This window comes from Molothrus aeneus, chromosome 3, assembly GCF_037042795.1.
Source record: "Molothrus aeneus isolate 106 chromosome 3, BPBGC_Maene_1.0, whole genome shotgun sequence".
In the NCBI taxonomy this organism is placed as follows: Eukaryota; Metazoa; Chordata; class Aves; order Passeriformes; family Icteridae; genus Molothrus; species Molothrus aeneus.
Genome location: NC_089648.1, coordinates 26,082,873 through 26,108,796, shown reverse-complemented (window position 1 = coordinate 26,108,796; position 25,924 = coordinate 26,082,873). Strand labels below are relative to the sequence as shown.

At 39.9% G+C, this 25,924-nt stretch overlaps 1 protein-coding gene across 4 annotated transcripts in view; it reads right to left on the bottom strand.

The window, feature by feature from the left end:
* Window positions 1–13,181: 13,181 nt before the first annotated feature.
* SOCS5 (suppressor of cytokine signaling 5) overlaps window positions 13,182–25,924 on the bottom strand; it is a 48,556-nt gene continuing 35,813 nt past the window's right edge. For 3 of the 4 annotated variants that reach the window (XM_066546523.1, XM_066546522.1, XM_066546521.1), the window contains exons 2-3: window positions 23,323–23,414; window positions 13,182–20,923 (exon numbers count right to left, since the gene is read on the bottom strand). In XM_066546523.1, the coding sequence (XP_066402620.1) occupies window positions 19,301–20,911 (1,611 nt within the window). In that variant the 5' untranslated portion in view covers window positions 20,912–20,923; window positions 23,323–23,414 and the 3' untranslated portion in view covers window positions 13,182–19,300. Of the gene's footprint in view, window positions 20,924–23,322; window positions 23,415–25,517; window positions 25,592–25,924 lie in introns of those variants that run through there. The other variant, XM_066546524.1, reaches the window with a different exon arrangement.

Sequence of the window (25,924 nt, the reverse complement as noted above, 5' to 3'; positions counted from 1 at the left end):
GTTTAAACTGTATTATTTAATTATTATTTAATTAGTTTTTCTTATGTCACGTAAGTGCAGTTTGAACACTGGCAGATAAATGCTCGTGCATTAAATAGGGAGGAATCAGTATTTGCTGTTATATCTCTGACATGAACGGGAGTGGCATGAGTAGGTGGGCTGCAGATCCCATTCATCTCTTACAAATAGGGGTTATGAGGATTTACAGATTTACAATGAAAGCACTCACCTGATTGATAGTTACAACATTTCAGTAATTCTTCAGTCTTGGCTCATGGAAAAAGGACAAAGCCAACCAACCTCCTAGACCATGCTATTCCTTCAAGGATTTACAGCCCAGCACATCAGGGAAATGGTTTCAAGACAAGGAAAAAGATCTACGGAGGAAACACTCAAAGCAGCCATTAGAAAAAAAAGTTTCCACCTTTCACATAAGGGTATCTTCTCCCCAGTCTTCAGCACACTATGCAGTCCTTTTGTATATCCATGTGTGATCTCAGGACTCATGTCCATATACCAAGAACTGGCATGTCATCATCATCCTAGAGAATGATTTCAGTTCATGAAGTGCTGCTAGGAGAAGGATTATAATTCCTCTCACCAAAAGACTAGACAGGCTACAAAGGAAGAGGTTAAAAGTTAGTTAGTTAAAAGTTAACTTTGTTCAGGATATGTGCACCATCCCCTTTCCTCACCCATAAAGCAGGAGCAACACAGAACTCATATACATATATAGAAGTTTTATATATATATATATATAGATAGATAGATAGATAGATAGATATAGATTATAATATAAATTACATACTTCTATACATATACATATATATATATGTAGCTAGATATAGATCTGTTTATTATTATATACATACTTCAGGTCTGGTTAAAGCATGGTGCAGAGCAGAGGGAGTCTGTGGGGCTTATGTTCCATGGGAGAAGTAAACCGTACCTCCTGCAGAAGGCAAAGTGTCCCTGCAGACTGCAGAAGGCACTCAACAAACAATTTTGGTTTGTCACTCAAGTGCTTGGTTAGTGATTCACCCTGAATAGCCAGGCAAGGAAGAAGTGAGCTTGTCCTCCTTAAGTCCACTGGCTGCATTAAGAAGAAAGAGCTCAATGTGGAGCCAGTGCAAGAGAGAAACTTCCCACCCACAGTGCTGCAGGACACACTTTCCCAGGAACATGAACCAGGATTATGCATCACAACAGCAGGTATGGCTGAAACAGGTATGGGCCAACCCAGCCACACATGGACCTTGTGTCATATTTTTCATTAGCAGAACCTTTACACAGTAATTGCCTCCCAAATGAGGAAACTGCAACATAAAAACCATTTGGGTGACTTCCTGATTGGTGACTGCAGAGCCACAGGCTCATCTCAGCTCTTCCACACACCCAGGCTTAGAGTGCCTGCAAAATCCTTTTCCTTTTATGCCTCTGAGTGGTTAAGGTAGCATGGCCAGCCATTTTGCAGGGGATTGCAAGAAAATTACACGCCTGATGTTTACATGTTTTTGTCCATGAGACAACTTCGATATGCTTTGTGAAACACACACTTTCACAGAAATCTGAGGAGGAAAGCCACATAACCAAGAACAGCAAGATGTCGTTCTGTTTGAAACAGACAATTTGAACAAGACTGTTTTAATGGGAAGAGGATTTAGTAGACATTTTTAAATGTTGGCAGCAGGTTTTGCTAGACAAAATCTTATTATATCATTCATTGGATAGATTGCTAATCTGCAAAAACTCATCATTTGAGACCCACCAAATACCCTTCTAATGTTAGGGAAATCCCTTGACTTCTATGTACAGCTTTGGAGACCATGATACAAGGTCAAGCCATTTCTGAGTGTGAAGTCTCCCCAGTACTTAATTTTTCCAGGTGACACTTGCTGCCACTTTGCTGTTTGAAGGACAACTTTAGTTATTACAATATTTCAACAGAGGACTGCACAGAATGACCATGTTCTTCTTCCCTTCTAAGAGTTGCATAAGCAGATAAATGCTTCTGTGTTCAATAACTAAAATTAAGATTCCCTCTGCCTGTAGCCTCCTTCAAGAACATCGCTATTCTGCTTGAGAAACCACATCCTGCTCTGCATCCTATGTGGATTTGTTCTGTCAATCGAGAGACATCAAGCTCAGCAACCTCCCAGGACTGCAGATAATCTCTTGAGAGTCTACAGTAAACATTTGTTTACAGACTGGGTCAGATCTGATGAACTGTACAATTTCCCAGCACTCAGGAAAGTGCATGGGACTGGCTTTTCAACCAGTGCAGACACAGGGGTGGACTTACAGGCCAACTATAATTTTTCCTAGAGAATGCTGAGTATATCTTTTTCCCACTTAGAGATATTGTTCCACATTTTCCTAGGACTTCAGAGCGTGTCCAGCAGTGACTGGAACCCCTATGTAGTAAATCCACTCAGGCTTACCAGGAAACTGGAAACCCAGCGTGCATATGTGCTATAGTCCATGTAACCTGCTACTGCTAAGAGTACTACAAAAAATTTGAAAGTCTTACTCCAGATATTGCTCATGGCTGCAGACTGGATTGCCCAAGTCTGATTCTGCTGGAAAACCATTCTGCTCAGTTGGTACAATTCACACACATACAGTCAAGGACTTCCCAAATCATCAGATAACCCACACAGCACCTCATCCATGTTCCCATCTTAGGCAAGGGAGATTTGACATTTCTTGGACAAAGTCCTGTATTTCCAAGTTCAAATACATGCTACAGGCAGTAGTAGCACTACTGAGTGCATTTGCAGACCCAGATCCCTGAGATACCTTCAAACAGCTCTCTCCCCACCTCCTGCATGCCTCAGCACATAAGGAAATCAGACCCAAGTGCCTGATTTCTCAGTATGGCCAGATGGTCTGCACAGACCCAGTGCTTTGCCACCAAGCACCTCTCAGAGCAGAGCATGAGCAGCTGGCCTCCAGCAAAGCTGCCACAGACAGATCCCCTGAGTCTCACCATGCTTCACTTAGAGGATGTCTCATGGCTGCTCTGACTTGGAGGCGACCTTCACTCCACCTGATGAAACCAGCAGTGGGCTGAGGGCCAGGCTCTGGGCCCCAGCCTGTGCAAACATCTGCTGGGAGTCACGCAAATGGCCTTCTGCTGTGGAAAAGAAGTCTGATTTTGAAATCTGCCCTAGAGATCTGTAGCAGAGGACGCTTTCTGTGCACAGGCTGAGCATCACGTCACGAGCAGTCTCAGCTGAACATGCCTATTTATGGTGGAAAGCTAAAGGTGCTATGAGTCAGGTGCCTGAACAGGGATCTCTAATTATACCTTCCAGCTACATGTAATATGTAAATATGCTATGTGGGCAGGAAATGTATGAAATAGGAAGGCATTTATTATAATTATTTTAAATGAATTTAAAAAATATTTAAGTATTTGAACTTTATTTACAGCATGGCAAAAGCTGCTGCAAAGAAAGCTGGAAGTGAATAAACTCCTTACCCACAGCTCTCTTACAGGCCACTCAGCAAGATGAAGTGAATGTCACTTTTCTGCCTCAGTTTCTTTATTGTTTACAGCCACACCAGGCAAAACTGAGCTGTTCAATAAACTGATCTGAGTTTTGCAGGTGGAAAGGAATTTCTAGAGTATTGTATGATTCATAAAAATGTAATACAAGAGTATTTAAACTGTGGCTTCTTCTGACAAAGTGGACAAATTCCTGGATTTCTTGGTTGATGTTCATAGCAAATTAACCTACTAGGAAAAATGCTGAAGTGACAGCAACAAGAAGCAGAGAAAGAGGCACAAGGGGGTGAACAGCATCAGTGGGAAGGCTCCCCAGGCTAGCATGTGCCCTCAGGAGAAGGTCCAGGATGACACTGGTGACAAACACAGTGACCTACACACTTTTGTCTGCTATGCTCTGTGATGAGATCCCCGTATATGCCCATCCCTGGCCTGGCCGCTGCTCCTTGGGGACAGCCTGCTCCCCTGCTCCCAGCTCTGACTTGGAGCCTGCAATGTAGGATATGCCTATGCAAACTCCTGGGAAACCATCCAGAACGGCCACAACACAGCTCCCTGACCAGAGGGATAACAGATCCTCAGAAATATTTTAGAATCATCCCTGTAAAAGTGGTTTGAACCCAAGGGATGGGTTTGGACAGTGACTCACGGTGCCCGGTGCACAGCTGGAGCAGGACTGCATGTGCAATTACAGTTATTAAAGTCAGCCAGCTATAAAAACTCACTGCTTCCAAGTGGCATCTGAGAAACCACAATTATTTCCCGTTCAAACTGTAGAAGAAAAATGTGGTATTTTTTGGTACCAGCATGCAGCAGTGTTTGCAACAGCTGTATGTGTTCAACTGAAAGGGAAATGATGGGTTTTGACAAATTTAGGTTCCAATATTAAAGGTCTGTACTATGAAATTCATCAGCCATGAATCATTTGTGTTTACAGATGTGACCTTAGGACCTTCACTGTCAGTGCAGGCTTTGGACCTGTGATATGGTCATACCCAAGCTAAATGTCCGTTCAGCACACCCTGATGTCATCTATCTCCTCCTTTCTAATTTAAACGGAGAACAAAACTTACTGATAGAATTACAATTTTCTAAAGAATAAAATTAATGCACAGAAGCTGGGAAGCAGCAAAAAAACCACCGTTGAAGTAAATTCCTAAATCAAGTGAAGAGAACCTTGGACAGCAACTGTGGCTCAAGGCTCCCATGACGATGAGAGCAGGGAAGGCAAGTCTTGTGCTTCACTTGTTTCCCGACACGCATCTGGGAGCTCCTTGGATGGGGCTGGCATGAAACCTTCACGGTAGGATGATCGCTCAGAGGCTTACAGCAGACACACCACAGAGAAGAAAAATGTCCCACACCTACTCTGTGGATCAGATGGAACTATCATTTCAGAGGAGGTATCAAGGGAGAGGATTAAGAGCAAGGAACAATTGCATCTGATGTTCTTGAGCCAGCTAAGCTGCAGTGCTCCTTGTCTAATGGGCAACTGCCCCAACATTTTGGGGTTTAGCAGCTTTAAATAGTCAGTTAAACTGAGTGTGGCAAGGAGGAATAGCCTGAAACAATAGTTGTGTGTATATGATTCTTGCCAGTATCCTATGATAGCAAAATGATCTCTTTGGAGGGCTTACTACTTCTTCTAAGAGCCCAAAAAGCTGTTAGGTACAAGCTGGGCCTTTTCTCCTAGCAAATTTGTCCAGATTTTACACTGCTAGAATCACATAGCCAGCAAGCAAAGAAAACTTGGAGCTTTTTGTTCCAAGGCACCAAGGGGAGGCAAGTTCCCTAGAGCATGGTGGTAACAGACTGACTTTTCTGGAGCAATAAAGTCTGCACCCATTCAGCAGTCCCCAGTGCCTGTTAAAGTTTCTCAGAGAAGCTTGGGTGTTTGTGGATTTGAGTTATCTCTGAATTCAGAAAAACAGAGGAAAGCTGTTGACAGCATAGCCATCATAAGAGGGCCAATGGCAATCCTACACCAGCACTACATCTCTGCTTATCTCCACACTTAGCAGAATATTTTCTCCTCTACTTCAAAGCATTCAGCTAATCTCTAAGAGTATCTCTTACTTTCATCAGCCAGATTCTGCTCTTTAAGGTATCAAGCCTGGAGATGAATATAGTTTTAATGTGATGAATTCAGTATTTTCAGGCCTCTCTGGCTTCATGAGAGACTACCAAAGTCAGCAAATAATTCAGATTGCTTTAAATTTTTATTTTCTAAAAAAATCTCTCAAATTTGAAGAACACACTATTGAGGATTTTTGTTCTCAGAAGTAACAAACGTTAGATCAGTCTGACTTCCTTCATCATCACAAACAAAATTTAATGTAAATATGATGTGTATTCTGACTATTATCTCTAGCTCTCATAACAGAAAAATTCTTTGGTTAATAGACTTTTCTTTATGTTCTATACCTCTGAACACTACAGTATTCTCAATAGTTTTAATGTGTCTCTTCGCACATGATAAACCTTTCAGGCCTTGCCATTAAGGGACATTACTGTTTCACATAATAAATTGGTATAAATAGAAGATTCCATCCCAAAATGTGTAGTACCATTAGGAATGGGAACATGGGTATGTCCCAGTTTGCAGTGTAAAACGCTAATGTCATAATGTATATTAATTTTTAATACTAAAAGAACCATTTCCACAGATTTTCTCCTATGTATCTATTTAACAGTTTCAGGCAAAGTAAATGGTACATAAATTTTAATTAAATAGATTTAAAAACAAATCTAAAAAAAAAAAAAAAAAGACAAAAACCAAAATAAACCCAAAACCACCCAAAAATCCCAATGACCAGGCATCATCATCAGAACCGCAGGTCTGGTCTATTTAAATTTCAACAATTGCAATAGGAAAGAAAAGACAGTGAATTACTTACAGTTTGTCTCCATGACAGCTTCAAACAAACAAACAAAAAAAAATCCAAGTTAGTTTTTAAATACGTCTACCTTTTTAGTCACAATTACACACACCAGGTACAGAGACACACAGGACCTCGTTCAAGTGACAACACGCGTAAGTGAATTACCACGCCCCGTGTTCACACAGCCCATCCTAATCATCTCTGAAGAGCTGAACAGCCTTTCTGTTGCACAAGCAACTGCTGGGATTGTGATCTCAGCTCTTTGGGGTGTGCCCTGAAACACCAAATATTGGGATGTTTGTACAATGGACAGTTACCTGTGATGTCCCTGCAGCTGGTTCCCCTCGCTGGAAGTCGTCAGGCTGAACCTTTGGCCATCTCAATATTGCCACAGCACGAGTTGTGTGGGAGGCCTTTGCCATGGCCATGCAGGACTGCTTTTGGCAAACATGCTCCAGGATGACCACAGGGCTCATCCTAAAAAAGTTTGACTGTAAATACACATAGAAGCCCTGGGAGCAACAGGGAGCACTGGCAGTGTCTCCCAGGCTGGTTGCTGAGGACAAAGAGCGAGCTGACTCAGCCTGCACTCTATAGGATAACACAACAGAGGGTGAGCACACAAGCAGCCTGACAGGCCACCAAACAGCACTGGGTCCCAAGCCAGACATGGTAAGCGAGGAATAAAGGAGACTCAAACTTTCTTTCCACAAATACACAACAAGAAATCTCTTATTTGGAGCAGTGACCTAATGCCAGCACTGAACAAAGCACAGCTGTGTTCCTGGAAGAGCGTGGCCTTACAGAGGGAGTCCAGTGGAGCAGCTGTGGCCTCACGGCCGTGCTATGAGACATTCTGAGGAAAGAGGTGAGCATGCACTATCTGTGGCCACCTTCCCCATGTTGCAGCTTCTATGCAGACAACATTCAAATACATGGCTCAAAAGCTGCAATAATTTGACAGGCTGGGTGAGTGGGGAGCTAGGGCTGGGAGATGCATTCCACAAGGTATTCCATGAATGCTTCCAAGCCCCCCACACAGGCAGTGCTGCCTAACCCAGTCCACTGTTTCTGAGTCTACCTACTCAAGTTCTCACAATAAATCAAAACAGCCCCTCACAGCTTTCCCTTACATCCCCATTGTAAACTCATGCTAATTTCTCATCTCACACAACAGCATTTAATCACTGTAGAATAAACCAATCAAATCAAGACAAAATATAAATGATTAAAACCTGCAGCTTCAAATTCTGTATTTCTAGATCTACAAGCTCACCTACAGAAAATTGTAGGTGATGTGCTGATCCAGGTCTGGATCTCATACAGGAGGAATCCCAGCCCTGTCATTTTTAACTCGGGTTCCAACACAAGTTGACCTAAACAGGAGCTGGGATGCAATGATCCTGATGGGTCATTTCCAACTCAATCCTATTCTATGATTCTATAGCCCATCACACACATGCCAAGCACACCTTCTAACTTTCACCTAATGTCTATGCTGACCAACAACTGCACAGTAAATTCTGGGTGGGGATGTGACAGAGATACATATGCACAAGTTAAGTAAGCTGTAGAATTTGGAAGGTCATTCTGTACATAAGCACGTTGTAAGAAAGTTTTAGATTTCTTTTGCATGTTTACTGATTAGTTAAAAAACCTTTATGTGAAGACATTTGCCTAAAGTCTTTCAGTCTTTTCCTCGTCCATACAAAGAGATTGGCTTGGCACAGAGAAACATCCTCCCAAAATACAATTTCAATAAGCTTGAAATCTTTCAGATAATTAACTATAAAAAGTATATATCTGTTAAAGTACATATTCACTACCCAAGAGGTCACAACAACATTTTTACAGGAGCAACATCCATTTCCACAGACTCTCCACTTGGTAGACAGCCCTGCTATCCCTGGAATCTGAATAAATGATGAGGTGCAGTACTTTGCAATCCCTTGGAAAGAGGGGAGCAGGGCACTGTTTTGCTGAAAGCTCACATTCCTGGAAGCCCTCACATCAGCACACTCCTTGGTAAAGATGACAGGTAGCTTCTTTCATTACCCAGTTCACCAGAGAAGTCCAAGCTTTGCTGAGTGGCGTTTTAACCACATTTAATATTTTCATCTTCTCATCTTCATTATAGGTGGTGTCACAACCAGCACTTTGGTTCCACAACCTTTAGATAAAAGAGCTGAGACCTGGACTTACACTGTGGAAGGTGGTCCCAAAAAAATCATGCTGTTCAAATAGAAAACCAAAAGGTTCCTCAATCTCAAAGATAAAATGAGATTATTCAGATATGTGTATCTGCAGTTTTGGGAAAAACTTTAATTAGCACAAAACTCAGATAAAACAGTAAAGCAAGTGCAAAGGGCAGTTTAGTCAAGAGAGAAGCAGTGCAGGGAGGGCCAGCTAGAAGGGCATGCATTGCTCACCCTTGTCATCAATTCAACAGCCAGCAGAATGGTTGCTATGGGCTCAGCCATCTGATCTTCATAGATGTCTAATCCAATTAAAGTACTCTAAGGAAAGAGGTTTTAAAATAACATCTAGAGATGAAAATTAAAAGAGAATGAAAGGAAGTGTTTCTAAATCTATAAGGTTTCTAACCATTGCAAGATAGAGGAGAAAAACAGTGTTTGAACAGGAAAGATGGCCACAAACAAATTTTTCACTAAGAAGCTCAGACATCAAACAGTGTGCCAGAAGGAAAGGGAAGAACATGTCCCTGCAGAGAAGTGATGACTAAACTTGAAGGAGAGAATCTAATTACTTGGCTTAAGCATTCATTGCTGCTGTTAATTAGGGTATCTCCCAACAGAAAAGCAAAGTCATGATTTAACACTGAGGACCATATGACTAAGGGCAATGAATAGAGCTTTGAGTGGAGATGCTGATTTAAAAGACTTTGAGCAACTCTGAAGCATAGTGTTGATCAGTGTCTACTTGATTGTTACAGATTAGTTAATTACTTAGTTATTTTTGGCAAAACTTGCTGTACCACAACAAATTATAAGCTATTACAGAGTCAAGTTAAAATGGACATAGTAAGACTAGACAGTGTTTTGAGAAAACCAAGAGCAGCCCTTTGAAAGAACCTGAGGGGGGCAATTATACAGCAGAAATTATCCTTACACAGAACTGAAAGCAGCTCACTGCTCAGAGTGCAAATTGCTCATGATATGGGTACAGACATTATCTCTGTACTCCAGGAGAAGGCAGCCCAAGGAGAGCCCTGTCCCATTAACCAAGGCAGATGGGCACAATCTCTTACCTTGTACATGATGAAGGGGATGCCAGAACTGACCCTATTAGGATGGAGTGAATTGGTCTGTAGGCTTACTCAGGCAGGAGCCAAGTCAGAATTTCTCCTGTCACCCCAAAACTTCAGGCTAAAGGAGGGTAGTAAAAGCTCTCTAACCACAAGGCATGGAAAACAAGGTTGGCCACTAAATCCATTCTCAGCCCAGTCTGAAATGGGGATCAACTCTCTTTCCACCTACAATAGCTATCCCCAAAGAAGCCAGGAAAGATTGAGCCACATTCAGAGCCTCAGACTATCCTGGGCTGCCTCATGAGGTGGCACTGGTCCTGGGAGGAGCATAAGGATTAGAAATGAAAGTTTTGTGAAGAAGTGAAAACTGCCAGAAAGCAGGACTCAGGGCAAGCTCTGGAGGGCACCAGTGCCTGTGAGGCACACAGCGCATGCAGCAAGCGATGACCTGCTGGAAAGTGACTTCCAAGGCATCCACCAAGGGCGGCAGCCAAGTAGTGCTTCAGGGCGGTGCTCGACCTCTCTGGGCAACTGTATCTCTGGAGCCCGTGCCAGTCTTAAATTCCAGCCAGAGATACCAGACACCTGAGAATTTAAGGAGGTCTTAAAGTGACACATATACCAGTCTTGGAAATAGCTCTTTCAAAGTTTGGAACTATTTACAAGCACTTTTCCTTTACCCTCCAATATAACAAAACAAATAAACAAACAAGCATATAGTTGAGGTGACCCAGCACATAGATTAAGACTCCTTTAAGTATGGAATCAAGATGAAGCTTAAATCATTTAGGGGAAAAAAATAAGCTGAAGCTGTTGCTGCTTCTTGCAAACACTTAAGCTAAAACCCTACTCAGAGAATGTTTCCCACTGACTTTTTCCTGAACAGCATAAACACTGGCAGCACTCATCTGATGGTCAGCGTTGACTCCACCACATCTGGAACAGTTTAAGCTACAGCCTTCATGCAAAGCCATGCCCACAAAGTCAGGAAAGCAAACCTGCAGTATAAAAGAAAAGCTGGATAGCCCAGGCTGAAATGGACATTTAAAAGAACAAGGATGAAAGCATCCTCCAACCATAAGTACACAACGTGTGCCAGGCTGGGGGTGGAGAGGAGAGCATCATCACAATCAGTGCTAGGGCAGAAAAGCATTTAGCTGAAGTATCGAGGCATCCGCACGCCCATAGTATGAATGGTTATACAAGCAACCACTTGAAGGGAAAGTCTGTCTTTTTTCTTCTTGGCACATAATGAAACTGAAGACAAACGGTGTATAAATAAAACAGGGTGCTTCTGTAGTACAGAATGATAACAATCTCAGCAATTCCTCGGCTCATGCCAGGAAATTCTCCTCACACACTGTGTGCAGGTTTATCAGCCTTATCAGATTGGACAAGAAAAATAAAATTACAAAAGCAAGAAGGCAAAAGCCAGTGTCTCCACAACGGAGCTTCTAAGGAGCAAACACCACTTTATGTGGGAAAACCCAAAGTATGGCTTAACAAAGGCTGGGTTACGCCATAAAGGGCATTTGGCACTCAGTGGCCATTTGGCACTGCATCCCTATGTATTGTGTACATCATGTCAGCCATCCCTGAGCAAAAGCACTGAAGTGCAGACACACACACCTACCTCAGCTCTACTGCTCGCTGAAGGGAGAGTGCCACACATGTGGTGCTCCTCACCAGAGCACAAACTGTTGCACAGATGAATCAAGGATCATTGCTCTTCTTCCACAAAAGGGAAACCTGAGCAGCAACACATCCCACTTGCCCCACATCCAGACAGTCTGATTCCAAGCAGTTCTTTGTGGTCCCGTGAAGTCTTTGTCCCACTCTTGAAATCAAGATGAATTTACGTATTCCTACTAAAGTAACAGATGAGAGCTACAACTAATGCTATTCTGAAGATCAGAAACCTTGCAAATGGCAATTTTTTATTAATTTGGTAACTTTTCAGGAGAAGCTGTGAAAACCCCACTGAAGGTTTACAACTTTGACTTCCCAGATACCCCACAACACCTGATGGGAAAGTGAAAACAGTCTTCCAAGCAGGTCATGCCAACATTATTTCATCCACACCCAAGCTATCAGATGTTAGAAAGCTCAGATGTGAAACCACCCTAATGTTCCTCACACCACCAGCTGCTTCAGAGATGGAGTGACAACACAAACCTTTCTTATGGATTAGTTTGTCCAGGTCCTCTGTGTTCAATGGCAGCAATGTCACTTCAGCAATCTCTACTGTGATTACAACTCTTGCATTCAATCTAGGAAACCAAACAAATGCTTACTGGACCTTTAGAAGCCCAAAAAAACCCCTGTAGGAACAGATTCTGCCCTGCACAACCTGTGCTAGTGTAACAGAGAAGTTCTTTGCAGGGCCTCTCCTACATCTATTTTATATACTGACATGTTCTCTTCTAGGTATCTGCCAAGTCATAACACAGCAGCTTTCTAAGAGACTCCTAAAATTCCCTTCCCTAGGAAAGTGATGCAGAAGATACTGATTTTAGGAACTTCAGCTTCAGAATACCTGATGTTTTGAAACCCTTTTGAAGTATTACTGTGCCTGTATTTTCCTTAGCTAAATACATAAAATACTTAATATAATATTATCTGCTGTAAGTTTTACAGAATTTGAGAGTAATATTTCAAACCCACCACTACAACAGGTGAATCAATTTCCATAACTTCCACTTCTTAATCAATTATGGATTTATTTCAGGTGAGTTTAAGACACACAGGCTTCTCCATGTACCAATGAAGCTAAAACTACAAGGGCAATCTCTATATAAAACAGCCAAAACCACATGGTTTGTTTTCAGGGTTTCAGTTTTCTATTAGTTCACCAGTGATGAGATATAAATACTCCAATGAAGCCTAGACTAAATGTATTTTTAGGAGCAGTGGTCTAGAAAATATATAATTAACAAATTAAGAAGCCCAAAATAGTTCCACAGAGCAGCCCACGACACTTCTTCAGCTTGTCACATGGTTGTTGCTGTGCCCAGCTATAACTGCTCACCAGCAGCATTTTGCTCAGTTTTCATAATTAGCTATAGGGTTTGCACTAATTTGCTTTGGGAGCAGCTCCCATCAGGCACAGAGGAGAAACACTCTCAGTTTACAGGATGACATCTACATCTGTTCCTGAGTTTGTGCTCATGGGGGCTGTGCTCTAGAAGACACGTCTATGTCACAAAAACATGTCCTTAGCCCACAGCTGGAGAGACAAATACTTTAAGTGATTTAAGTGAAAGCTTGCTAAACTAATTGATGAATTTCAGAGAGTGATAAAACTTTTGAAGACAACAACTATCAGTCTGTGGATCTCTTCACTCAAGTATTTTAGATGAAAGAGAAAAGGACTCTAACTAACATGAGTTACTGATTACTTACTGTTCTTGACATGTGAAACTAAATATTTGTAAAACTATGCATTTACAGCACGGACTTAAAATAAACTCATTAAACCCACAACTTTTTGCTCCCAAACAAATATAAAAAGAAAACAATATGGCAGTTTATACCCCGTTTATTAAGACAGAGCCATCTATTACTTAATACACTGGTTGGGTAGCCATAAATCACATTATTTTCTTACTCTATTAAGATGCAAGACAGTTTGGCAACCAAATAACAAAGACAAATTAGGCAGGGTGGAGAAACATTTAAGCTGCAGTGAGTTAAAAACCATCTAAGCTGGGGAGACCTAAACCAGCAGAGTTACACAAGGTGCTGGCATCGGGTGACGCTCGGCACGGCGTGCTTGCCAGCCAACTCCTCGAGTGCCCAGCGGGCCTGCCAGGCCCCTCAACTGGAATGTCAGAAAAGGTCCAGGGACCGTCTGGATGCCGCTGTTTGGGACACCTACCAAAGAGCGCGCCACCAAAGCTACAGTTTCTGTGTAGGGATCGCATAGTTCTTTGTAAGAATGAAGGCTTCTGGTAAGAAAGTTTATAGTGCAATCTGAATTAATTTGTGCCCACAGTGTCATTATTCATTTTCCCAAAACAGTTTAAATATAATTGTGGAGGAATTTGATATCTCTGTAAAGATATTACAAAGCAGTGCTTATACAGTTGTTGACTACATAGATTCAATTTTAATAAATATATCTCTTCAAGCTTTTGCAAAACGACAAGCATGAAAGCAAGAAGTGGCAAAGCAGCCAAGTGCTTCTGTATCTTCCGAACGCTATTAAAATTCTCAGGGCTCTAAGGAGTTCAGATACCCTATCACACAGGAAGCACACCCCGTGTTCCGTTAACAGCTGCTCAGGGAAGAGCAAAACCTATTTCTGCTTCCACTTTGCCAACGTGCCACCAAGCTACAGCTCCTGCTGAGAAGTCAGAGAGGTTGCTTTACTCCCGACAAGCAAGTTCAGATATGTTTCTGCTTGTCAGCATAGCTGTGTGCTTAACATGGAAATTTGTAACACGAGCTGTATTGCACAGAGCTACACACTTTTTTTCCTACTGAAGACAAAAAAGGGTCAAGCACCATGAGCTTCAGCTCATAAATTCATTGTGTTGGCCCTAGGGAACCTCGCTGGTAACAGCTGTAGCCTTAATGCAAATTTACAAAGTGAACACTTAGCTCGAAAAGTATAAACACAACAGTTACCCTGATAACAACAAATACAGTATCAGGTTAACATCCTGTTGATAGACAATTTTTGTAAATGGAATATTTCATAAAATCATAAATGGCAATGCTTCATTGAAATAACAGATTTAATTTGCTTCTTGAAACAACTATTCTTAAATCAGTCTGGCAATATGCAAGCAAATTAAGTAAAAGCACCAGATTTCTTTTCAGTTTTCAAAAGATTGTAAGGTTTAAGTCATCAAGAGACTGTTTAGGGTTTGATTTTTCTTTTTTAAAGAATCTTGATTTAAGACAGTGACAGGGGAAAACTTCTAAAAAGCATCTTCAACAGATCCTCATCTCATTGCAAAACATTCACTTTAGGTATTCTGACATAAAACCATCAAACCTTTTCCTTTTAAAAGTCCTCATCAGGAGCATTTTCAATTAAAAAAAAAAAGCTTAAAATTCAGACATATGAAGTCAACTACATTCAACAGATACAACTCGTGGTCAAGCTAAATGATTCTCTGTACATCAATACTGCAAAGAGGAAAAGAGCAATTAGCAGTGTTACACCATGCTCCATAGGAATTAATACTTTAAAAGCCAACTGATTTGATTTCTACTTTAACATAAACAGGTATGAAAAATCTCCTTTGGTCACAGTCCAGAGACAACTGTTTAGGTAAGTGTGATGACAACAGGAAAAAACACACCAATCAACTGGTCATAATATATAAGTGCAGGTGAAGATACAAATAAAATAGTCCTTTTAATTGCAAAGCATGCCATACACAGACGGAAAACAGACAGAATTTTTAGAATTCCAATATATTAATGCTCACCATATTGGTGTACTTCAGTAGCTTCAAAAAAGACCATGAATGTAAACATGCTTGGAGGCATCTTATTAACATATAAATATACATGTGCCAGATACTTGCAGACTAAGGTTTGGCACATACATGCTCACTTCACAACAAAACTTTCAAAAAATGAGGCTCAAAAAGTGCTTTCATAATTTTAAATGTGAGTTTTAAATGTCTTAAATGGAGAAATACTATTTTAGAAAAGAATCAACTAAGATTCAGTTCACATTTTTCCATTAAATACTGTCTTTCAAGATAACTTTGGAAAAAAAATAACCATGATGCCTGCAGATATATCTCTCTGGTACTCAGCAACTTCTGACAATGACAATTGCTGTCTTACATGCAATTCTGCAGCAGAGAAAAGCTTTAAAGCATTCTGCAAATATTTTGGCTTGCACATGGAGACTGAAGCAAACAGGTTTTTTACTACAGAAATTCAGAATCTTTGCTTGTTTCTAAGTAGTGCTGAACCTCAAAGTTAAATACGGACTTAAGGATTTGAGTGACATCTGTAAGGCTTGACATGATATTGTCAAACACTACAGAAAAACAGACACATCTTTTCACAACTCTATGCTATGATTTAAGGGCTATCATTTTGTAAGCAGCAAGTATTCAAATGTGAATAAAATTTAAAAGTACATAAATGCAAAACATTAATTAGCAACTTATTTTCTTCACAAGTTCCATTCTGACAAGTAAATTATCTGGACAAGTGTACTTGCCTTACAAGTATTTTTAAGAGTTATGCATTTAAAACTGATAAACTCCATAGACCTGATAAAACTGTGAAGAGATCCTAAACTCACAGACCCTTCCTGGATACTCATAATATAGTATATTTTCCTTTCCCCAATTCCACAGGGACATAAAATACCTTTGGTAGGATTCCTCACAAAACCCTCCTACAGAGTAAGCACTTTCTATAGCTCCTTCTGCTGAAACGAGAATCACCTCAAAAAAACACTTGACAAGACTGAGGCTCAAAAACTCATCTGTCACATAACCAAATTAGATTGGAATAATACAAGTGTACCTTTTTACATTGAATCCCACCGTTAGATTAAAAAAAATAAAGAGGTGCACAAACCACAGCTTTAAGACATGTTTAAGGTTTTCTAAATGAAACCAGAATGAGAAACACAAATGAGAAATCAACTATTTGCATTCTCCACCCACTAGCATTTTAATGCCTTTAGAACCGAAAATGTATTCATTAAGAAATACACTGCAACTGGAATAGTCAACATTCAAGTCCATCAAAATTTAAGAAGTGATTCATTTTAGCATAACCACACTAGCAAATTATTCTGTATATTTCAGTGAAGCAGAGCTTTAAAAAAGTTGTAGAGAAATTGTGTGTTTTAGGGGAGCAAATCTCTCCATAAAGATTATTTATACAAATTCAAGAGCAAACTTTCTGAGGTAAGGGTTTGGGGTTTTTATTTTTTTTTCCCAAAGATTCCACCACATGATTAAAAATTAGATGAATGTGTATTCCTGACCACATTGACAATGGCACAGCTAGTTCATGACAAGCAACTGCAACAAGTGTAAATGAAAAACAGGTCCCTGCACCGGGACAAAGCTTGGTTGCAGGCTGACTGTATGACACTAATATTGAAAGCAAGAATTTAAGTAAACTCATCTGGCATTCAGATCTGACTGAGGGAACAGTGAGAACGACACAGTGAAGGTACACTTAGGTGCAATTTCATGCTGGTGACTTTTTCCTCTTTTTACGCTTAGAGCAGATTTTAAACCAAGAGTTGCATATCCAATGACACATACACAATTCAAAACTTAAGAGACCAAGAGCACAGTTGTACACATAATTACATAAACTTAGTATTTACATATTCTAAACAAAGTTCCATTTTAACAGTTGAAGTCTTTTAACACATGAAAGAAGATAATTACTACAAAGAATGCATAACGGGATCACAAACTTTCCACAAGCATATAAACACATGTTTTAAAGTGCTTTCTGGGTGCTTCAGATTAACCCCTCGCAGTACGAGCTATTCTGTAGTGCTGTTCCAGTCATTACAAAATTATTTAAATCACTCCTCTTCAGGTGCATTGTGAGTTCAGGAATAATGACAACACCATTGATGAAAAAGCTTTAGGCTCTACCAACATAAACGTATACATTACTTAGGTTCAGATGACGTTGTCAAATACTTTGGTTTATCATAGCTTGGGATAAATATTTGATAGAACAAAAATTGCACCTCTCCACTCTTGAGTTTGTTTTTTTTTTAACTAAAAAAATACCCCAACATAAATTGACAGTATTCTTTGGTAAAAACAGGACATTTGGCCAGCTTGTGTGTACATCTATTTATCAAAATATCCTAAAAGTGAACAAATGTCGCTGCTGTACTGTCAATTTAAAGGAATAAGCATTCCTCAGTGGGGAGTATCAAAATATTAACCTTAGCAGTTACCTATACAACAAGCTGAAACACCTTCAGCAACCATTACAGGGGATCAATAATGTTTTAGAACACTTTTTGCTTAACATTTATCCTTTGCATTACAAAAACCTGTAAAATGCTCTATGCCTGCAGACAAGTCCACTACCTTGCAGTGACTACAGAAACGTTATTCAATGGTGTACACTGTCAAGTTGCTGTAACAAAAAGCAGGAGTAAGGTGTGCTGACCAACTAATACTCAACTGCACAGTACTTGTGCATTACCTATCCTAAATACTAAGAAAAGCCTATTAAAAATTCATTTAACTGCTACAAGTTAGGTGAATATATAAAAACAGAGCAGATATACAAGTATAACACTGAACATACTGTACTTTATTAGCACAAAAAGCCAGAACAAGGCACAGCAAGCAGAAAAATACATCAATAGAAGGGTTAGTGTAGCATACAAGAATAACGTTTATTGTACTTGCAGCCAAAATGTTTCCTACCTCACACAGGTCACTGCCGTAGAGAAGGAAGGAATCAAATACTGTAGCAGCTGGTAAAGAAACTAGGGAGCACTCAGAATTGGTACAAAACATTAAACAGGGGTCAGGGCATTCCAACAAGATTTTAGTGCAAAATATCTAAGATAGAACTACTTTTAAGTTCCATCTCCAAGTAAATAAGCAAACAGAAGTTAGAATCTTGTTTCTAAGTAATCTGTTGAAACTATCATCAGTGCATATTACTTTAAAACATTTTTAAAAGCGCAGATGGAAAGATATTTACAAATAAAGTGTACCAGTACCTTTGAAACCTGACATTTGCTTCAAATATGTCAGATTTTGTATTCTGATTATAATAATTCAACCACTTGTCATGTTCTCCATAAAAATATCAGACAACTTTAAATACTTAAGAATTTTTTTTCTTGTCACTATTACCTTCCACTGTAAGTTACTAGCAGTCAGGACACCAAAATCTGTTTTGGGAAAAACCCACAACCTTCTGTTCCACAGCAAGAATCTAATTCTGTGTCCTGCCACAGAAGCAGCAATTCACACTGGAAGGTATTTTTAACTGTCTGAGACAGTATTACTTTTGCTAACAATGCCACTTAAATCTCCAAGTGTTTGTAACAGAATTACAGTACTGAGCAGGCATATTCAAGTCTTAATGATTAGGAAACATTATACACTGTGAAAAGCATGATTCATCTGTTAGCCTCAAAGCACCATTAACTCTTAATGGACTGCTTCTAATGAACTGCTCTTCATTACAAGAAAATATTCACTAGTATTTGGAAACTTGTTTGTGAGCTAAATTATTACTTTGAGTTGAGGAAAGTTTTCAAGAAGAGAATTTAAAAAAAATACTTCAAATATTAGCAAAAATGCCCCTCCGATAAAGCCTTTCTTTAACAGCATTACATGAATGCCCCATGGGAAATGCCTCATAGTTTCTTCATCCAATTACTACAGCTATAAAAGGGAAACAAAATATTTAGAAATTAGCAAAAATATTTTCATTAGGCCTTAATGAAAAACGTGCAGAATTGTGTCTGCTTATTGTTTCCAAGAGGCATCACAACTTAGTTTGATTAACAGCAGGCAGCATCTGACAGGATACTAACACTCAGCTTAAATAGGGTATTGCAGAAAAGCTAGACGCCATTGGTGCGCTTGCTGCAGTTAAACTGTAATACACAAAAAAAAGCACGTTCCAGAAGCTTATTTTGATTTCCTTTTACTTTGTTTTTATAGGTTCCCGCTCCAGCCATCGCACCCTGACTTTTTGTTTATAGTGATACTCCTTTAGAAAGTCTTGCAACATTGAGGGTAGAGGAAGGTCATCGATTCCATCGTACGTAGTGCACCTGCAGATTACTGCCCGGCAGATATACTGCAGACTAAAGGGGAAGGTCCTGTTCAGAGATACAGTGAGCAAGGGTTCAAAAAACATGCAAGAGCTGGGGTCTTTGTAGTGTTCCAGAAGCCCCGTAACAGTGGAGGAGTGGAACACACAGGGGTCGTGGGCATCAAAGCTGAAGTTGTGGTTCCACTGCTCGATGCGTGCGTGCAGCGAGCGGTTGTAGCGGCGGAAGCTCACCGAGAAGAGGTAGTCCTCCTGCGCAGAGTCCCTGAGCAAAAAAGTGCCTTCGGGTTTCCCCTCCAGAAGTGCTTCTGCTTCGTAGCGGTCCATGACGCCCCAGTAACATGGGTTACCTGTGATCTGGAGCAAGTCCGGCACGAGGCAGTGGATGTAGTCGATCTGAGTGTGCACTTTCCAAGCCCCCTGCCTGCTGATATGGCCATGGCTCTCTCCTGACATCTGACGCTGCTTCTGCCGGCGCGACTGCAGGCAAAGCGTCGTCGTGTCCTCTTCGGAGTCACAGCTCCCTGGAGGTGTTATGGTTTTGTCCCCGGTCAGCTCAGTCATACCAGGGGCTAACTTTGGTCCCAGTTTATACAATGGATTTACCTGTGCTGTAGCTTCAAAAGTGTGTATTTGGGCATTGGGAGGGGGATCAACCCCTTCTTCAATACTAAGCCTACGTCTCTCTCTGAGTCTGTCCTCTTCATCTTCTGTGGAAACCAAGGAAGGATCAAATGTGTCAAAGAAAGTTGAATGAGGGCTCACGGGTGCTGTGTGTTGTTTAATCAGATGCCACTTCTGGGCCAGATCTGAGCCTGCAGGGAAAGGGCATTTCTCAAGCATTAGTTCAGAGAGGTGGATCTTTCTTTTGTTAGAAAACAGAGGTTTGGACTGCTTGCTGTAAGTTCTCATGGGAAAACACAGCCCAACAGTATCTTGGAGACGCTGCCGCAGAGAACGGCTGCCTACTGTCCTGCTGGATACCGCGTCCATGTCATGGACTGAGCTCACCCCATACCTTCTCTCCCTCCTCTGCAAACCACTTCGTGTTCTACCAAATCTTTTTTCACCATCCAAGGAGCTCTGTGTTTTGGTAGAGCAGGAATGCTTCTTCTTCCCACCCCAAGGAGCATGCCGAGAATAAGAGTCCCTTCGAGCAAGCCTGGCTCCTGTGGTGACACATGAGTCATTCTCTTTCTCAATGCTTATTTCAACAATCTGAGGAATTTCTGTGACACAGTTTTGGTTCCGCCTTGCTGAATTCTTTGAAGGACTTAAGCCTAATTGCAAAGCAATGTTTTCTCTCAAAGGGCTGCTGGGCTGTTGTTGAGTCAAGTCAGTTATCTGGATGGCTTTCTCTTTACCAGATGAGCAATTATTGGAGTTCACAACTATACTCTCATTTTGGCTTCCACCCTCATGACTAAAGAGGTTCTGGCACCTGTATTTGAAATTGTTCCACATCTTTCCCACTTTATCCATGGATTATGTTATCTAAATCAAGAGGAGAAGAAATATTAAAATAAAAATATACTTTAAAACATGAGGATACATCTTCAGTTATCATTTAAGTTACAGACCAAAGATGACTATTATTAACTGAATGCAATACATTTTAAAAAGTGCCCTAGTCTTTGTAGGGTTATGTGGAAGCAAGATGCATCACATATTTCAACATTTAGAAGAATAGCCATCCTTTTAAAATATTTTCTAAATGAATATTTAGAAAAATGACCACAAAGAAAGTGTTTAGGAAATTACAAATATTTAATTTACAAGTAGGCCCTCCTATTTTTCTATAGGCATGTAGGTAGGTCTGCATAGTTGTATTTGATAAATAGGAAATACACAATCTAAAATCCTTTATTTAAGAAAGAATTTTTAAGTCATATGTTAGGTATGACTCCCTGATAAGCTTCCGATAAGCCACAGTAAAACAAATCCTGAATAAGAACACTTCAAGTCACTCCAAACTAGGAGAGCTGTTAGTAAAATCCAACAAGTGCACTGCAAATGTCCAGATGCACCATGTAAAAACAAAAGCTCCAGCTGCACACCACATAAATTCCAAGATATAGCTTTGTAAGATTAAAAGAATTAGCACAAAAATAGAAATTTAGGGGGGAAAAAAGCATTCATCATTATTAGATGAGACAATCACCAAAAGACAATTTTAGAATTATAAAGACTCTGATACATTAATATAAGCCATATGAAACAGCTGAAAAAAACCCCAGCAACCAATGGTCGGCTTTATTACTTAAGATATAAAAGAATGAAAGAGCCCAAGGAGCTTTTCTATCTTTAGTAAGAACACTTAAAAAGAAAGCAGCTCCACAGCAGAAACATGATGACAGTGAATCATGAAGATACTGTAAAAAGATAAAAACATTAAACATTAGCAGTGTGTATTCTGAAACTACATCTTTAGAAACCGAGTTTGATAATTGGAACAAGACTGCCAAAATTATAGGACTGCCCTAGGACAGAGAGAAACAGGCTAATTCTGTACTAAAAAAAGTCAGGCAATGCCAAACTAAATTAGATCTAATTAAGTTCTGAGAGAAGTGCTAAACTTAAAAGACTAAAATACGTCATTTTATCTAATTTAACTCTTTATGGAAACTGCTCTGTTCTTTGGAAACAGATTATTTTGCAGCAACACTCCTCTGTTGCTGCACTACTTTTCTGTTCATAACCAGAGAGGAATCTGAAGCAGTGACTAAGTGCACTGGGGCTCATGACATAAAATGGATGATAAACAAGTCCTTACAACAGGAGCATAGCTGTAAGCCTATGACTTTATAGCAGAATCCACTGAGACTGGAGAAGAGTCAGAGGCACAGCTTACATGAGAAACATGAAAGAGAATGAATTGTAACACCTGACTGTGATAGGAACAAAAAACAAAAGCTTTCTTTCTCACTGTCATCAGATGATCCAGCAAACCCAGCGAGCCAGGTACCCAACTGCACTAAGACCATAAGAATTAAGTGTGGATGAGGGAGCTGGGGAGAAGGGGGAAATCAGTCTCTAAAGGTTACTGGTACAAATTACCTACAACAGTGCTAAAGGACAATCTGCACAGCACCCACGTGGTTATTAAGGAGGCAGACACTTGCAGAGCAATGTTTCACACAGAAGATGCTACACAGTTCCATGTATACATGAACACTGTAAGCAAATGAGGAAAGCACGTCTTCCTGATTAAAATAAAAAAATCCTTAAATTCTTTTTTGTTCTGGAGTTGTCTGGATCAAGCTGGGGAAATTCTAGGAGCAGCAGAACTACTAAAATCAGACCACATACAAATTTTCAGGAAGCACCCAACATGTCTCATGTCATTGCAATGATCATAGCTGTTTGTGGTGTCTCAGAATACCCATGCTGACCATGAGGGAGCACATGTTTGCTGGCTGCCAGCCTGTCAACACAATATATATAAGGTTGACTTCTACACTTTTGTCTCAAGTTGTAAGTTTTTTATTCTCTTCCTAGTCAGAGAGATGTTTAAAATTTTTGGGAAGAGAAAAGAATGAGATAATATATAAACACCATTCCATTGGCAAGTCAGGCTAGAAAATGTACACAATTTTGTGATAATGAACTGGAATTACTTTTCTATCCACCAATCACATGCTATTCAGTGGTGTCTTTTATTCTGAAATTGCTCTTTATTGCTCTTCCTTTGCTCTCCCTAAAAGGTCTTAGGGTGGAAAGTTCTCTACATGTGCCCAGAAAGCTTCAAGAACAAATAAAAATAAAAACCAACAAAACACTCCACCCACAACCCCCCCAGCATACTGGCTTGACAGACTGTACTTTTCAGAAGTTAAATTTAAAAGGTTAAGTACTTTTTGTCACACTCAAGAGAATAAAGATACCTTTCTTACCCAGAAAAGCAAATGAGTCACTGTGTCTTGTCTTGAGAATATACCTCAACATGAACTTGCTAGATTCCTTCTTTGACTTGTGGACATGTTTACTACAAAGGGAAAAGCAGAAATTTTGTTAATTGTTAGAATATCTTTTCATTTAGACATTTACCATTAATCACTGACATCAAAGGGATATTTTACTATTTATTTCTGAAATGTGTCCATGTAACTGCCTACTCTTTATATATTTTTAACGCATATTAACATAAACAAAAAACAGAACTTGCTTTTTCTATACATTAACAACATTTGTCAAGTACAGTCATGGGAAGGACTCTGAAATAAAACTTTTGACAACCAAGAGCAAAGCCACAGTATCTGGATCACTGAAGTGCCAGGCACAATGGGCATAATCAAGCCTATGAAATGGTTTCCCCACATTTTGGTCTCAAGTTGTGGTTGGCAGTGCTGTCAGATCACCACATACTGTCTCTCCTCCTTGTTTCCAGCTGCTACATCACATCAAAAGGCAGCTAAAAATACACACTTTTCTAATATTACTTTTCCAGGTAAGCAACTGCTGTACTCTCCACAAGGATGTTATATGATTGTGAAGCAAGAGCAATATGAACCATGATTCTAAAAATGGGAAAGTGGAATACAAGACAAGTTCTTTATTAAAAGAGTAGGTCAGCAGTTCCCTAAAATAATCATCATTGTTTTTCAGAAATCCAAGAGGAGTTGAGGGATTTAATATACTCACACCACTGTCAGAAACCTAACAGTAACAGAACAGAGAAGATTTATTTGCTTTTCCATGCTAGATTCAAGCCCAGGACAGCAGTAAGAGTTAAGAGAAAACATTGGGAACTTATATTAAAGCTTTACACACAGAACAGGAAGAAAAATATTGAAATGGGATGCACATGTACTTCAATGAAAAGCTACAGGGTTGAGCAATCATTAAGTGGATATTAAAAGTTAATATTCTTATGTAGAAACTCCAGAGCAACGGCAGCAAAGTCCAAGTATTTCTAGTTTCCATTCCCTTCAGGAGGCACTTAAATTGCTGAAGCATTTTTAAAGTTAGGCCACACTATTGCTATTGAGATTCCATAAAAGTAACCTTTTCAGAGAGCAACAGAGTGAGAAGTACAAAGTATTTACCAGATGAAGATCAAAGCACAAGTACAGTTCTTCTGCAACTGTAACATTTACTCTCACTTCTTTTATTCTGCATTATGTTCCTAGCAAGTTTACAAACACAAGACAGTCAAACCTATTAAAATGTGTTCAGTGCAAGGCCTTAACAGAGCAAATGCAAGGGGAAGTTGCTAGAACAAGGGCTATCCAACTTCAAACAAAACCTTACTTGGAACATTAGCTCATTCAGCCCTCTGAAGTTTGTCTTCATTGCAAACAAAACCAGTGATACTGTTTTACTGGGCACAGGTGGCAAAGGGGCTGCATGCAAACCATTTTAACTCATCAAAAATTCAAAAAACCCACATGGATGCTTATCCTGACGTGTCATGCTTCATGGCACTAGCTTTATATATCCCCATTCTTCTCGGTTCTGCTCAGAAACATGAGCAGTCAATACACCACCTATCACATCACCACTGCCAGCCAGCTGACACGGCCTGTTGGACAAACTGCCAGGTGGCTCCAGGAGGGAGTGGTTTCTTTGGGAACCAGCCTTCCCTAATGGAAAACAGTTCCTTGAATTTGGGCAAATTTTCTCAGTTAAACATCTCAGACTGTGTTAGAATAAAAGTTGAGTCACTGGTAAAGTATTTAAAATTCAACCTAGTGATTTTAAATTACTTTAAATCAATGTGCAACAGATGTGTGGTTTCACAGATTTCTTGTGGCAGCACTAAGCTTGACAAAATAAAAATTGTTTCTGAACTGGTTCTAAAGCCATCCTAATTTTACAAAGGAGCACCGCCAGTGGTTATTCTAGCCTAAACAGGAAATCCATTTCATTCCATGAAAATCCACAAAGTGAATTCAACCATTTGTAGATTTTCTAAGAAAAAAACCCCCGATTATTTTTCTAAGAAAAATAGAGGTTCTACTGATATTCTTAACACAATCTCTTTTCAACTAAAAATTATTTCTACCTACTTTGAACTGGCATAAATGATCTTAAAAATAACAGATAATAAGCACTCTATAGGGATTACAGAAGCAATGAGCAGCAATACCGTAGTGCTGTATTCCCATTTGCAGTAAATTTAGAGACATTCAAATGCATGAAGTTTGCATTAGTGTAGTCTTCAAGTATTCTGAGAGCACAAATACTGAGACAACAAAGAAATTTTAAGCAGTATGATAAAGCTACACTTGCAACTTCTTTGCAATCCTAAAATACCACATATTAACAATTACTGTGAAAACTCAGACCATTCTTTCCAGAAATGTCACAAGATCTAGGCAGAGCTTTCTGCCTGTGACTTCAAAGGAACTCTATTCAAAGTCAAGGCTGTGCTCTGTCTGAAAGAAAATGCACTTGTTTCACCCTCACAATTCACCCAATTTAAAATTTACTCAGTATGGTTTATTATATTCAAAGTATTAACTCCTAACAATGTACCATCTTCACAAAAGATGA